The sequence below is a fragment of the Bubalus bubalis genome, chromosome 14 (genome assembly GCF_019923935.1).
Source record: "Bubalus bubalis isolate 160015118507 breed Murrah chromosome 14, NDDB_SH_1, whole genome shotgun sequence".
Lineage (NCBI taxonomy): Eukaryota > Metazoa > Chordata > Mammalia > Artiodactyla > Bovidae > Bubalus > Bubalus bubalis.
This window is the reverse complement of record NC_059170.1, coordinates 72,781,700-72,797,129: the sequence shown is the minus strand read 5'-3', so window position 1 is coordinate 72,797,129 and position 15,430 is coordinate 72,781,700. Positions and strand designations below refer to the sequence as shown.

Genomic DNA, 15,430 nt, shown 5'->3' with positions numbered 1-15,430 from the left:
TCCCCGCTCCCCAATGGCCCGGCTCCCACTCACACGCACCCCTCTCCCCGCTCCCCAACTGCCCGGCTCGCCGCTCACGCGCTGCCCTCACCCCAGTGCGCCAGGCGGCGCTCCCGCTCTCACAACCCCCCGCACGCCCCCCGCGCAGGCGCCCGCCCGCCTCGCCGCCCACACAACCCTGCCCCGAGGCGCGGGCGGGTGCTGGCCGCTCACAAGCCCTCTGTGCGCCGCCAACCCTCGAAGAGCCCCGGCCTAAGCTCTCCGCCCGGCGCCCACGCCCTGTTCTGCGAGAAGCCCGTGCAGCCGGCCCGGGAGCTGCCCTGCGCGGCCGAGGGAAGGCTGCCTGAGGCGCGGCGCTATGAGGGCCGGGGGGGCGGGCGCCTCCCGGGGCCGCTGCTCTGGGACTGCACAACCGCGAGCGGGATGGCGGGTGTGCCTGTGGTTCCACTCCGTGGCTGTGGGCAGATCGGTTTCGGCGGCTTCCCGCGCGCCGGGGACGCCGCCACTTCCTCTGCGACCCCCGCCGCCCCGCGTCCTCGAAGCCTCTGTGCGCGCGGACTGCGCGGTGGGCCTCTCGCCCCGGTGGCGCGCGGAGAGACCGGGAGACGGGCTGCTGGAGCTCAGGTGCGAGTTACACCGGGGAGGTGGGGACGGGGTAGCCAGGGCGTTAGAGCCGCGCCCTGAGGGCTGCGGTGAGTGTAGCCCCACCGGGGAGCCGGCCATGCAAACACCCTCCCCTCCCCGCCGGGGAAGGGCGGGCAGCAAGGGGGCTCTGGGGCGGGAGGCTCGCTCTTCACTCCCAAGGCATTTCAGAGGAGCGATGGGATTACTCTGTGTTTAGATAGCTGTTAGAGCGCTTGGACGCGGGGTAACTCCTCTTGTCGCCGCCCCTGACCTCGGACGTGGGGTAGCTCTTCTCGGCCGTTCCTGCGCCCTCGCAGTCAGGTACTCTCGGCCACTGCCCCTGACCTCGGACGTGGGGTAACTCCTCTTGGCCGCCGCCCTTTGGGCATGGGGTCCTCCCAGCTTCTGCCCCTGACCTCGGACGTGGGGTGGCTCCTCTCGGCCGCGCCTCGGCGCGCCGGTCGCAGCCGCCTGCGCCTCGGCGCGCCGGTCGCAGCCGCCTGCGCCTCGGCGCGCCGGTCGCAGCCGCCTGCGCCTCGGCGCGCCGGTCGCAGCCGCCTGCGCCTCGGCGCGCCGGTCGCAGCCGCCTGCGCCTCGGCGCGCCGGTCGCAGCCGCCTGCGCCTCGGCGCGCCGGTCGCAGCCGCCTGCGCCTCGGCGCGCCGGTCGCAGCCGCCTGCGCCTCGGCGCGCCGGTCGCAGCCGCCTGCGCCTCGGCGCGCCGGTCGCAGCCGCCTGCGCCTCGGCGCGCCGGTCGCAGCCGCCTGCGCCTCGGCGCGCCGGTCGCAGCCGCCTGCGCCTCGGCGCGCCGGTCGCAGCCGCCTGCGCCTCGGCGCGCCGGTCGCAGCCGCCTGCGCCTCGGCGCGCCGGTCGCAGCCGCCTGCGCCTCAGCAATTGCACTATTCTCACAAGTTAGTAAAGTAATGCTCAAAATTCTCCAAGCCAGGCTTCAGCAATATGTGAACCGTGAACTTCCTGATGTTCAAGCTGGTTTTAGAAAAGGCAGAGGAACCAGAGATCAAATTGCCAACATCCGCTGGATGGCACCCCACTCCAGTACTCCTGCCTGGCAAATCCCATGGACAGAGGAGCCTGGTAGGCTGCAGTTCATGGGGTCGTGAAGAGTAGGACACGACTTTCCCTTTCATTTTTCACTTGCATGCATTTCCCTTTTTCCCTTTCACTTTTCACTTTCATGCATCGGAGAAGGAAATGGCAACCCACTTAAGTGTTCTTGCCTGGAGAATCCCAAGGATGGGGATTCCGTCTATGGGGTCACACAGAGTTGGACACGACTGAAGTGACTTAGCAGCAGCAGCAGCTGGATCATGGGAAAAGCAAGAGAGTTCCAGAAAAGCATCTATTTCTGCTTTATTGACTATGCCAAAGCCTTTGACTGTGTGGATCACAGTCAACTGTGGAAAATTCTGAAAGAGATGGGAATACCAGACCACCTGATCTGCCTCTTGAGAAATTTGTATGCAGGTCAGGAAGCAACAGTTAGAACTGGACATGGAACAACAGACTGGTTCCAAATAGGAAAAGGAGTTCGTCAAGGCTGTATATTGTCACCCTGTTTATTTAAGTTATATGCAGAGTACATCATGAGAAACGCTGGACTGGAAGAAACACAAGCTGAAATCAAGATTGCTGGGAGAAATATCAATAACCTCAGATATGCAAATGACACCACCCTTATGGAAGAAAGTGAGGAGGAACTCAAAAGCCTCTTGATGAAAGTGAAAGTGGAGAGTGAACAAGTTGGCTTAAAGCTCAACATTCAGAAAACGAAGATCATGGCATCAGGTCCCATCACTTCATGGGAAATAGATGGGGAAACGGTGGAAACAGTGTCAGACTTTATTTTTCTGGTCTCCAAAATCACTACAGATGGTGACTGCAGCCATGAAATTAAAAGGCGCTTACTCCTTAGAAGGAAAGTTATGACCAACCTAGATAGCATATTCAAAAGCAGAGACATTACTTTGCCAACAAAGGTTCGTCTAGTCAAGGCTATGGTTTGTCCTGTGGTCATGTGTGGATGTGAGAGTTGGACTGTGAAGAAGGCTGAGCGCCGAAGAATTGATGCTTTTGAACTGTGGTGTTGGAGAAGACTCTTGAAAGTCCCTTGGACTGCAAGGAGATCCAACCAGTCCATTCTAAAGGAGATCAGCCCTGGGATTTCTTTGGAAGGAATGATGCTAAAGCTGAAAGTCCAGTACTTTGGCCACCTCATGTGAAGAATTGACTCATTGGAAAAAACTCTGATGCTGGGAGGGATTGGGGGCAAGAGGAGAAGGGGACAACAGAGGATGAGATGGCTGGATGGCATCACTGACTCGATGGACGTGAGTCTGAGTGAACTCCGGGAGTTGGTAATGGACAGGGAGGCCTGGCATGCTGCGATTCATGGGGTCGCAAAGAGTCAGACACAACTGAGCGACTGATCTGATCTGATCTGATCTAGAGCGCTTGTGGCTCATCTGGTAAAGAATCTGCCTGCAATGGGGGAGACCTGGGATCAATCCCTGCATTGGGAAGATCCCCTAGAGAAGGGAAAGGCTACCCACTCCAGTATTCTGGCATGGACTGTCACAAAGAGTCTGACTTTGCAAAAAGTCAGACTGAGCGTCCTTAACTTCACTAATTAAGGGGCTTCCCCACTAATTAAGGGGCTTCCCTCATAGCTCAGTCGGTAAAGAATCTGCCTGCAATGCAGGAGACCCGGGTTCGATTCTTGGGTTGGGAAGATCCTCTGGAGAAGGAAATGGTAACCCACTCCAGTATTCCTGCCTGGAGAATCCCGTAGACAGAGGAGCCTGGCAGTCTACAGTGCATGGCATTGCAAGAGTCAGACACGATTTAGGGACTAAACCACCACGCAGCACTTTGGGGAATGGATCGGATAGAAGAAAGACTGGTTCTGAGTGGGGTATAATAGACAGCAGGAGAGATGGATGTGGTCAACAGCCCAGTTGGGGGTCACTGAACACCGTGTCCTGAGACGACAGGATTTGTTGGTACAAGAACAGGGGTGGAGGTGAGAGGAGTAGCAGGGGAGGGGAGGGACCTTGTCTCTGGAGGCTTCTCTCAGGCAGCAGAGCAAACATCTGGCGGTCAGCAGGAAGAGCCTTTGGGTAAGGTGAGTTTTGTTTTGAACATTCAAAAGCACTTAGTCTGACGCTTGGGCCATTTAACAGATGGGGAAGCTGAGCCACTGGAATCAGGGATCAAGTTATAGGACTTGTCTGAACTTGCAGCTGTTGGAGGCGGAGCCGCAACTTGAACAGTTTTCTTCAGTTCCAGTCGGTTATTCTTGCAACTTCAGGCAGTTACCTTATCTAAAAAGTTAGGAGACCACAGCGGGAGGTTCACTGGAAAAGTAGAACTCAGAGGGGCCTTTGTTGTTCAGTCCCTAAGTCATGCCCCAGTCTTTATGACCGCATGTACTGAGGCACGACGCCAGGCTTCCCTGTCCTTCCCTGTCTCCCTGAGTTTATTCAAATTCATGTCCACTGGGTCAGTGATGTCATCCAACCATCTCCCCCTGTGTAGCCCCCTTCTCCTTCGTCATATCCTCAGTCTTTCCCAGCATCAGGTTCTTTTCCAGTGAGTTAGGACTTTACATCAGGTGGCCAAAGTATTGGCGCTTCAGCTTCAACATCAGTCCTTCCAAGGAACATTCAGGTTTGATTTCCTTTAGGATTGGCTGGATTGATTTCCTTGCTGTCCAAGGGACTCTCAAGAGTCTTCTCTAACACTACAGTTCAAAAGCATCAATTCTTTGGTGCTCAGCCTTCTTTATGGTCGAACTCTCATATCCGTACATGACTACTGGAAAAACCATAACTTTGACTATAGGGACTTTTGTCTGCAAAGTGGTATCTCTGCTTTTTAAAATGCTCTCTCGGCTTGTCATAGCTTTTCTTCCAAGGAGCCAGGGTCTTTAAATTTTATGGCTGTAGTCACCATCCGCAATGATTTAGGAGCCCAAGAAAATAAATTCTGCCACTGTTTTCATTTTTTCCCCATCTATTTGCCATGAAGCGATGGGACTGGATACCATGATCTTAGTTTTTGAATGCTGAGTTTTAAGCCAGATGTTTGAGAGGGGTGGAGTCTTTCCAATAAGTCCCCACTAGGGTGGAAAGACTAGGCCACGTGGGAAGAAAGGAGCCCAAAGGCGCATACAGTGCCCACAGGTGCTGGCTTTTCAGAGTGTGAGGCCAGCTGTCTATTTCGCTCAGACTTGAATATTGGTTTCCCACTTTGGGAAGCGGCAGGGTGGAGGTGGGGAATCAGGGGTGAACTTAGAAGTGTAAAATCACTGGCTTTTCTGGGTCATAGAGGGTGTTGGTGCACCTTTTCTTGCAGTCCTGGCTGCCTTTGGGGGCTGGCCATTGGGACAGCTGAGCTGGGTTAGACTAAGAATTGGTCTTGATGTGATTGTCCCCTCACACCCTGGACGCACACATGCTTTTGAGAATCATTCCTCCCTGGCAGATGGTAGCTGGTTTAGGGCAGGGACTCTGCCTTTTTCATTCCAGAATCCCTCATGGTTAGGTGCTGTGTTTGGCCAATTGGAATGATGCACTTTGTATCTGCAGAACTGATCATCGTTTGAGTCTTTAGGAAAATTATCTTGAGTTCCCAGGGGCTTACAGCTGGAGGTGGGAGCACAAAATGATGCAATTCCCAGTGTAAATTTTTAAAATTTAAGTCTTAAAAAAATAAATAAAAATTTAAATCTGAAAACTCAGTTGTATCTTTACAAGTGTATTTCAAACTTGTCTTTTGTATACCTGCTGATCCCCTAATCGTGCAAGAGCTTCAGCTGTCCCTTAAAATAATATTTGTGATAAAAGGAATATTTAAGTGAATTCTAGTAAATCAGACTTTTCCATGATATCTTTTTATCCAGTTGATGAAAGAGTAGGTAGAAGTCATTCTTTAATTTTTCATTACAAATCATTTCTTACATCCAAGCAGCATTAAATAGTGTAATTTTGTAGTTATACCCGTAGTGCTAAAGCATTTATTTTGGCTCTAACGGTAGATGGGTTGCTTCTCATTGTTTTGTTTTGAGGTTTGTTTTTTTTGTTTGTTTCATTGTTATAGCATTATTGGTTTGTTTGTTTTTTTTTGGTAAATATTTTAATTGAAATATAATTTATTTAAAGTATTTCAGGTGTAGGGGTTGCTTGTTGACAGACATTATGTAGCATTTATGAATTTTATAATTCTAATGTTTTTATCCTTCTAAGGGAAATTTTTTTAGAAATTTGCCAAAGTAGGTAGCAGAAAAACTCCTTTGGCTTTTCTGTTTTCTATCCTAGCAGTGTGTAGGTTTTTGTTTTGTTTTGTTTTGTTGGTAGTAACCTTTTAAGATCCTTTTCCAATAAATAATAAGTTATTTACATGCTTTTGTCTTGTGTTATTACTTCTGTAGACTATTGGTTTTTTTGCCATTAGCTTTATTGAGGTATAATTTATGTACAACACCATACACATTTTAATAGGGTTTTGACAAATGTATACAATCCTTGTAAGCAGCAACCCAACCAAGATTTCTGCTATCCCAAGGATTCCCTGTTCTCTTCTGTGGCACTGGCTACCTCCCATCTGCAGCCTTAGGCAGCCAAGGATTTTCTTTCCCCTACAGATTACATTTGTCTTTTTTATTGTATTTCTGCAGTCAGCATGCCAGCAATTGCAAACTTTTCTGTACAGGGCCAGTGAGAAGCATACAGTGTGTACTCCTTTCTGTCTGACTTCTCAGTACAGTGTCTTTAAGAGTATCCTTAATGACTCTGTTGATTGTGTATTTTGTTAGTAATTCATTCCTTTTTATTTTTTTAATAGTGCTAAATGATACAAAACTTAAACGTTGCCATTTCTAACCATTCTTCTGTGTCCACTTCAGTGGCGTTAATTATATTCCCATTGTTGTGCAACCAGCACCCCTGTTTCCAAAGCTTTTTCATACCCGAGATAAACTCTATAGCTTTTAAGTAGTAACTACCCTCTCAGCCTGGTAGCCTCTAATCTACTTTGTTTCTGTGAGTTTGCCTATTCTAGACATTTCAGACAAGTGGCATCATACAATATTTGTCCTTTTGTGTCTGGCTTATTTCACTAAGCAGTGTTTTCAAAGTTCATGTTGTTGTATATATCAGCACTTTTTTTTAACTGAATAATATGCCATTGAATAGACATACTTTGTATGAACATAGGTTTTCAGTTCTCTTGAGTGTATACCTAGAAGAGGAATTGCTGGATAATATGGGAATTCGAAATTTGACTTTTTGTGGACCCACAAGGCTGTTTTCTGTAGGGCTGTACCATTTGACATTCCTCCCTGCACTGGACAAGGGTTCCAGTTTCTCCCCATCCTCTCCAACACATGTCATTATAGCCATCTTAGTAGGTGTGGAAGGACTAGTGGTTTTTCATAAGGTACATAAGCATAGAGTATTGCTACAAACTTGGTGGGGGAATTAATGAGTGTAATTTTATATGCTCCAAGAGGATGGACTGAGACAAGTTCTGGAGGAGATGAAAGCTTCGTACGAGCAAAACCTACCTGATGTGTAAGTTGGTAAGTTGATCTTTTAAAACAGTTTAAGAAATATATTGATGTCAGACCATCTTAACGTTAGTTTTTAGATATGGGTTTTTTTTTTTGTTTTTAATTCTCTGTGAGCCTGATCATACCCTAGCTATACAGAAGCAGAAGGATTTGTGTTAATGGTTGTTACGTCTCTAGGGACCAAATAGTGCTGGCACACGGTAGCTGTTCAATAAATGCTTCTTGTCTGACTGGTGTGACTTGAAAGGAATTAGGGTGGATGCAAAAGAGATGACCCAGGAGCAAGTAACAGACTTAACGGGTGAAGTGTGTTACTTCCGCTACTTGTTTTCATCAGGTGAGGCCTTAGTGGGTTTAAAGGGAGAACAGGCAGTTTGCAAATTTAGCAGGAGCAGCAGTGACTTCCAAAAGCTCGAGTGAAGTTGGCTGGGAACTCGTGCTGCGGAACACTACAGCTTGGTAGGCTAGAGGGTTCTGGAGTTGCAGACTGTTTAGAGCCAAGCATGGTAGTTGGCACAGAGGAGAATTTGAGCTGAATGACAGACTTCAGAGGACCTGTGATTGAGTGAAGAACAAGACACAAGACTACTGACTGCTGGAGGAAAATTGAGTTATTGAGAGCTCATCCTGCAGAGAAGTATGTCTGCAACTTGAGATTTCGTCCCTGGCCTTGTTAGGTAGTGTTTTCATCAGTTAGTTGGGCATAGAAATCAGTAGCGTGTTGCTAGGGTGTGTGGAGTACACAGAACAGTAGGAACACTTTGCAGTGACTGTGTTTAAGGATAGATACTGGTGAACAAGAAACTTATCCGCAAGAGGTCTGCAGTAAACGTAAGGGAAATGGAAAGTCCTGCACTCAGGTTCCCAAGTCCTTCATTTGTTCATGCAACAGATATGCACTAAGCAGTTATGAGCTGATAAAGGGCTCTGGTGTTTCAATTGTAAACAGCAGAATCAAGAGGTTTCCCCCCATAGCCCTCAAAACAGTGTCATGTAGAAGGCAGAGGTTAAATGCAGGTAACGCAGGTCCAAGTACCTGCTGTGAAGGAAAACACCACACTGGGAGAGAGAGAGTCATGCACTGAAAATATTGGTAGATTGAGAAATCCTGGAAATTCTCTCTGAGGAAGAGACTCTTCAGCTGGAGCTTGAAGAAGTGGGTTTTAGCGATGAAGTAACTGTGGGCAGAGAGCATTCGTTGGAGGAAACAGCATGTGCAAAGGCCCTGAGTCTTGAAAGAGGATGGGATGCCCAGGGACCTGGTCATTCCCAAAGGCCAGTGTGGCTGGAACTTAGTGAGCAGGCCAAGGGCAACACCAGGGGAGATTTCTAATCATGTGAGGCCGATGGTGGCATGTTTGTGTTCTGAGGACCCCCCTGCCCCATGTGGATAGTGGATGGTGGTACTGAGAGGAAGCATGGTGGTCATGGAGGTGACAGGAGGGGTGAGCCAGACTAGAGGAAAGGAGAGCAGGTTACCCACCTGTTTAGGAGGTGACTGAATATGCTTTGGTCCAGTAAGGGACTGATTTTCCTGTATTCATACCATGGGGAAATTCAGGCTCCAAAATTCTGTGTCCTATCCTCCTAGTTTGGTTCTGGGCAGGACAGTCACTATTACCAGTTTCTGGTTAAAATTCTTTGTCAGAAGAAATCTATTCTTATTTAATTGCTATGGGGAAATGTGACTTTTTAAAGGAAGTCCTTGTGTTCTTCATCAAAAACTTTGATGTTAAGTTGGGTGTATTTTATTTGTGCTATTTCATGATAATCAAAAGCACATTGTGAGCAGTGTGGAGAAGAAATCTAACGTTTGTAGAGTGGCAGAAGTATCTAGAACAGATTTAGAAGACATGGTACATCTATGTACAGGGTCCATGTACATCTCTACATGGTCCAGATCTAGAAGACACGGGACATACATCTTGCCTCTATGTTCAGGGCCTAAAGCAGGCACATACATTTTGTATTTATCTATTTCCTCTTAAAACTCCACAGTAGACACTTAGTAATTCTGTGCATCTGCTTTTGTTTTGTTTTCCCTTTTTTTTTTTCAATTGTGGTAAAGGTACACACCAGGTAGCTCAGTGGTAAAAAATCTGACTGCCAATGCAGGAGGTGCATTCCCTGGGTCAGGAAGATCCCCTGGAGGAGGAACTGGCAACCCACCCCAGTTCTCTTGCCTGGAATATTCCATGGACAGAGGAGCCTGGCAGGCTACAGGCCATGGGGTCAGAAAGAGTCGGACATGACTTAGTGACTGAGCACACATACCACTGAGAGTATTCAAAACACTCATAGTGTCATACAGCTACCACCACCACCACCTTCTCCAGAACTCTTCATTGTACAAAACTGAAACACCACACCCAGGAAACAATTGTAGATCTGATTGGAAAGGGTGATGCTTGTCTGATATCTAAGGAGACATATATTTTATAGGGGAAAACCACAATGTTCTCTGTGTCAAGGACCCTAAAGTACAAACATGCACATGGTTGAAGATCAAGAACCATTTCCTGGACGAGTGGAGGAGCATTTGACTTTAGAGTCCTTTGCTCCCTTTATGGGAATGAGGATTTGAAAGTATTGGTACCATAGAAAGAGGACTCGTAGGATGAGAACATGATGTGAGGCCATAATCTTATGCACCGTGATATTCGATCTCTTATCCCATCATGAAAAAGAGATTCCAAAAAATGAGGCAAAAGTTTGTCTTTTGGATACAATGGAAATTAATCAGTGTGCAAAACCCAGTGTGCCACATGGCTAAACACAAGAATGGGAGTGTGATCCTAGGCAAATTAGTTAGGTATTTAAATTCTTTTTTTTTTTTTAATTTAAGTTTGTCCACACAGCTTGCAGGATCTTAGTTCCCTGACCAGGGATTGAACCTGTGCCCTCAGCAGTGAAAGTGCAGTGTCTTAAACATTGGACCACCAGGGAATTCCCTGACTCTTTTCTATTTTATCCTATTAGCAAAAGCTCTGATGTGGAGGCAGAGCTAAGTACTATTTAGGTAGGTTAACTACTAACCCAAATGGCTAACAACAAGTATGGAGTCAGTTGTTAGCTGCCTTTGAAAATTTGACTTGTACTCAATAGGCATTCTTTTCCTTAAATGTCTTATCAGGAATAACGCAAAGTCAAGTGGACGAGGTGATTTGATACCAGCCATCAAGTTTCGACACTGGTTTTTGCTAAGAAATCAGCGCTGCACTGGAGCCCACCTGTGAGCTTCTCTGTGTTTGTGGGGGTGGCAGGGAGCAGTGGAGGGCTCCCATCCCAGTGGGTGTTAGAATTCTTGGAGATGTCTCTCTCTTATGATCATTCTGAATTTTCTGTTTCCATTTGAACATTTTTTTATCATGGAAAATTGCAGTATTCTTAAAACCAGGGAATAATATTACAACCTCCACCCCCATGGAGCCATCATATACGTCAAACAGTTCTTAACATTTTGCCATAATTGCTTCATCTTGTATTATGTGTCTAGGCTAAACATGAGACATTTTACCACTGAATAGTTTTGTATGCATCTTTAAGAAATAAGGACCTTTGGGGCCTTTTCTCACTGTAGAATTGACCTATGACCACTGTACAATTCTCATGCCTAGAGCAGTGACCATCCCTTCACAGCATCCATCCAGTCTATTCCTCTTTTCCCTATTGTCCCAAAGGTGTCCTCTTACAGTGGTTTGTTTGCCTCCAGCACCAAATCAAAGTCCACATGTTACCTTCCGGTGGTTCAGTCTAAAGCCTCTCCTGATCAACACAACTTCTGCTCCAATGCTGTGTTAATGGTCTAGATATGACCGGCTGCTTCGGATTAGTGCCCTCAGGTGGGATTATGGCAGTGTCTTGCCAAGTGCTTTACGATTGCACATGTCTGCTGAAGAAGTAAGTTAGCACTCTTGTTCAAATTTGTAAATTCGGATACTGGCTGAGGTTCTGGCTCAGCTTCTGTAATAGTATTTATAGTATTTGTCTTTTTGTTTTAACATTTGCTTTTCAGTAGTTTTTGGTCTGTTTGAGAATGGTAGGAGTAATTCTAAATGCTGTATGGAAAACTATTAACAAAATAAAGGGTCCCGTTATGTTAGTTGCTAGAGATCCATCAGTAGGGTTCAAAACTGGCATGATTATTTGTAGATTTTACGTAAAATATGTGTGTGTACATACTTTGCTTGGGGCTTCCCAGGTGGCACTTGTGGTAAAGAACTTGCCTGCCAGTGCAGGAGACGTAAGTGATGCGAGTTCGATCCCTGGGTTGTGAAGATCCCCTGGAGGAGGGCTTGCAACCCACTCCAGTATTCTTGCCTGGAGAATCCCATGGACGAGGACCCTGGTAGGCTACAGTCCATAGGGTCGCAGAGTCGGACACGACTGAAGAGACTCAGCAGGCACACATGTACTTTGCTTATCTTTGTGAATATGTGTGATGAATTCTTGATTTGTCCAGTCACTGAGGCACAGGATTTAAGGACACAGGATTTAAGGCAAGAAACTCGTGTAGAAATGTTGGCTCTGCTTCTGTGAGATCCTAGGCAGGTGACTCCATCTCTCCCTGTGTCTAAATTGCCTCATTTGCAAAGTGAAGGTCATAGCAACTGCTGCAGTGACTTCAGACACTAACGACCTAGTTAGACCAAACTTCATAGGTTAAGACTGCCCTGGAGAAGGAAACGGCAACCCACTCCAGTACTCTTGCCTGAAGAATCCCATGGATGGAGGAGCCTGGCAGGCTACAGCACATGGGGTTGCAAAGAATCGGACACAGCTGAGCCCACACACACGCATAGGAGCACAAACCTGATGTTTAATCCTCCTGATCAAAAGGGAGGTGATAAATTGTTAGTCTCTAGTCATGTCCCTTGACCCTCCTAGAACCCATTCTTTTCCTAAGGAGATTCGCTGCTTCTGTCCAAGGCAAACAGATGGGCTCTAGGCCCTCCTCCATTCACGAGCCAGGTGGTCACCATATGTCTCAGATCAGGCTGCTCCCACCTGCTCATCCCCCGCCCCTGCAACGTCCCCCCATCTCCTCCCACTCACCTGCCTTCTCAACCTTCCAACCGGGTCCATCTTATTACGCCTTTAATGGAACCCCTTCCTATCCTCCCTCATAAAAAAAAAAAAAAAGACTGCCCTGACTTCAGATACCAGCTATGGTTTGGGGGTTCCCAGGGCCACTCTCCCTTCTGACCAACTGGCTGCAAATTCAGAGGTTCCCACTCTCCCCTCAGGTTTGAGACTTTTAGCCTCTTGATATCATTGCAGAGAGGAGAGGGAAGCTAGAAGTAGGGCTCCGTCATGTGTGATTCAGTCCATCATAGTTGGATCCATCGATGCAGCTCTTTGTTTTGATAAGTAAACAGCAGAATCAAAAGGTTTGCCCCTGTGGCCCTCCCAGTGTCATGCAGAAGGCAGATGTTAAATGCAAGTAAACCAGGTCGGAGTACCTGCCATGAAGGAAAACACCACACTTGGAGAGGGAATCGTGCCCTGAAAATATTAGTAGATTGAGGAATGAGGGAAATTCTTTCCGAGGTAGAGACTCTTCAGCTGGAGCCTGAAGAAGCGGGTTTTAGCGAGGAAGTAACTGTGGGCAGAGAGCATTCGTTGGAGGAAACAGCATTTGCAAAGGCCATGAGTCTTGAAAGAGGATGGGATGCCCAGGGACCTGGTCATTCCCAAAGGCTAGTGTGGCTGGAACTTAGTGAGCAGGCCGAGGGCAACACCAGGGCAGATTTCTGAGCATGTGGGGCTGGTGGTGGCATGTTTGTGTTCTGAGGAGCCCCTGCCCTGTGTGGATAGTGAATGGTGGTACTGAGAGGAAGCATGGTGGTCATGGAGTTGACAAGAGGGGTTAGCCAGACTAGCAGAAAGGAGAGCAGTTTACACACTTGTTTAGGAGGTGACTGAACAGGCCTTGGTCCAGTAAGGGACTGATTTTCCTGTATTCATACCATGGGGAAATTCAGGATCCAAATTCTGTGTCCTATCCTCCTAGTTTGGCTCTGGGCAGGACAGTCACTATTACCAGTTTCTGGTTAAAATTCTTTGTCAGAAGAAATCTATTCTTATTTAATTGCTATGGAGAAATGTGACTTTTTAAAGGAAGTCCTTGTGTTCTTCATCAAAAACTTTGATGTTAAGTTGGGTGTATTTTATTTGTGCTATTTCATGATAATCAAAAGCACGTTGTGAGCAGTGTGGAGAAGAAATAACGTTTGTAGAGTGGCAGAAGTATCTAGAACAGATTTAGAAGACATGGTACATCTATGTACGTGGTCCATGTACATCTCTACATGGTCCAGATCTAGAAGACACGGGACATACATTTTGCCTCTATGTTCAGGGCCTAGAGCAGGCACATACATTTTGTATTTATCTCTTTCCTCTTAAAACTCCAAAGTAGACACTTAGTAATTCTGTACATCTGGTTTTGTTTCCTTTTTTTTTTTCCAATTGTGGTTAATTGAGATGTGGGTCCAATCCATGGGTCAGGAAGATTCCCTGGAAAAGGAACTGGCAACCCACCCCAGTTCTCTTCCCTGAAAATTCCATGGACAGAGGAGCCTGGCAGGCTACAGGCCATGGGGTCAGAAAGAGCTGGACACAACTTAGTGACTGAGCACACATACCGCTGAGTGTATTCAAAACACCTATAGTGTCATATGACCACCACCACCTTCTCCAGAACTCTTCATTGTACAAAACTGAAACACCACACCCAGGAAACAATTGTAGATCTGATTGGAAAGGGTGATGCTTGTCTGATATCTAAGGAGACATATATTTTACAGAGGAAAACCAAAATGTTCTCCCTCTCTGTGTCAAGGACCCTAAAGTACAAACATGTATATAGTTGAAGATCAAGAACTATTTCTTGGATGAGCGGAGGAGCATTTGACTGTAGAGTCCTTTGCTCCCTTTATGGGAATGAGGATTTGAAAGTACTGATACCATAGAAAGAGGACTTGTGGGATGAGAACATGATGTGAGGCCATAATCTTATGCACCGTGATATTTGATCTCTTATTCCAGCATGAAACAGGGATTCTAAAAAGTGAGGCAAAATTTGTCTTTTGGAGACAATGGAAATTAATCAGTGTGCAAAATGCAGTGTGCCACGTGGCTAAACAAAACAATGGAGTGTGATCCTAGGCAAATTAGTTAGGTAATAACAATCTACAGATCTCTAAATAGTATTATGGGTAAATAAAGCAATTCAAAAGCATAAGATAAATCTATATACAGTCACACGTTATGATCCTTCGATGTATTTCATGAAAAATATAATCTGCATACAGAGATTTTTTTCTTTTTTTTTTCTTTTTCGCTCAGTCCTGTCTGACTCTTTGCCACCCCATGGACTATACAGTCCAGGGAATTTGCAGGCCAGAATACTGGAGTGGGTAGCCTTTCCCTTTTCCAGGGGATTTTCCCAACCCAAGGCTGGAACCTGGGTTCGATACATACACAGATAGTGCAATAATATTTATGAAAAAGATACACATGCATATATCTGGACCTGCTTGCAAATGCAAAGAAAACGGTTTGTAAAGATAAACTCCCACCTTTTAACAGTTCCATTAAGAAGAGGAACAGGACAGAAGGAAGTTTTAGGGCTGCACTTTGGGTTCTTCTATTCCCACTTTTTATTTTATGCATTTACTTCGAAATTATTACAAGGAGAACATTATGTCTGTAAAGAATAACTAAATGATGTGTACCAGTTCACCAAATGCTTACCTGAGAACCATGCTTCTGGATAATCCCCTCAAAGGTAAAATCTGCCACTTAGAACAGAGGGAAAATCTATGCCTTTTGTGTGCAGATGTGTGTGTGAGTATGTGTGTCTGTGAACAAGCCAGATTCTCCCAGGCACTTCTGAGTCACGTAAGCACTCATTTCATTTGCCTTAAAGAAGTGCTTCTTGTACTAACTAAATCCTGAGAAGATGGGTGCTAGGGACAAATTTGGGGCTAGTGAAAGCATAGCATGTAGTCCCATCACTTTATGGCAAATATATGGGAAAATAATGGAAACGAGAGACTTTATTTTCTTGGGCTCCAAAATCACTGCAGTTGGTGACTGCAGCCATGAAATTAAAAGATGCTTGCTCCTTGGAAGAAAAGCTGTGACCAACCTAGAGAGCATATTCAAAAGCAGAGACATTACTTTGCCAACAAAGGTTCTTCTACAAAGCTATGG

At 46.5% G+C, this 15,430-nt stretch overlaps 1 protein-coding gene across 1 annotated transcript; it reads left to right on the top strand.

Annotated features, from left to right (window-relative positions):
• The first annotated feature begins 13 nt into the window (after positions 1-13).
• LOC123464868 (transcription initiation factor TFIID subunit 4-like) lies at positions 14-10,652 on the top strand. The gene is made up of 3 exons (XM_045162579.1): positions 14-95; positions 149-624; positions 10,344-10,652. The coding sequence occupies exons 1-3, from the start codon at positions 14-16 to the stop codon at positions 10,347-10,349; spliced, it is 564 nt and encodes a 187-aa protein (XP_045018514.1). The 3' UTR covers positions 10,350-10,652.
• The last annotated feature ends 4,778 nt before the right edge of the window (positions 10,653-15,430 follow it).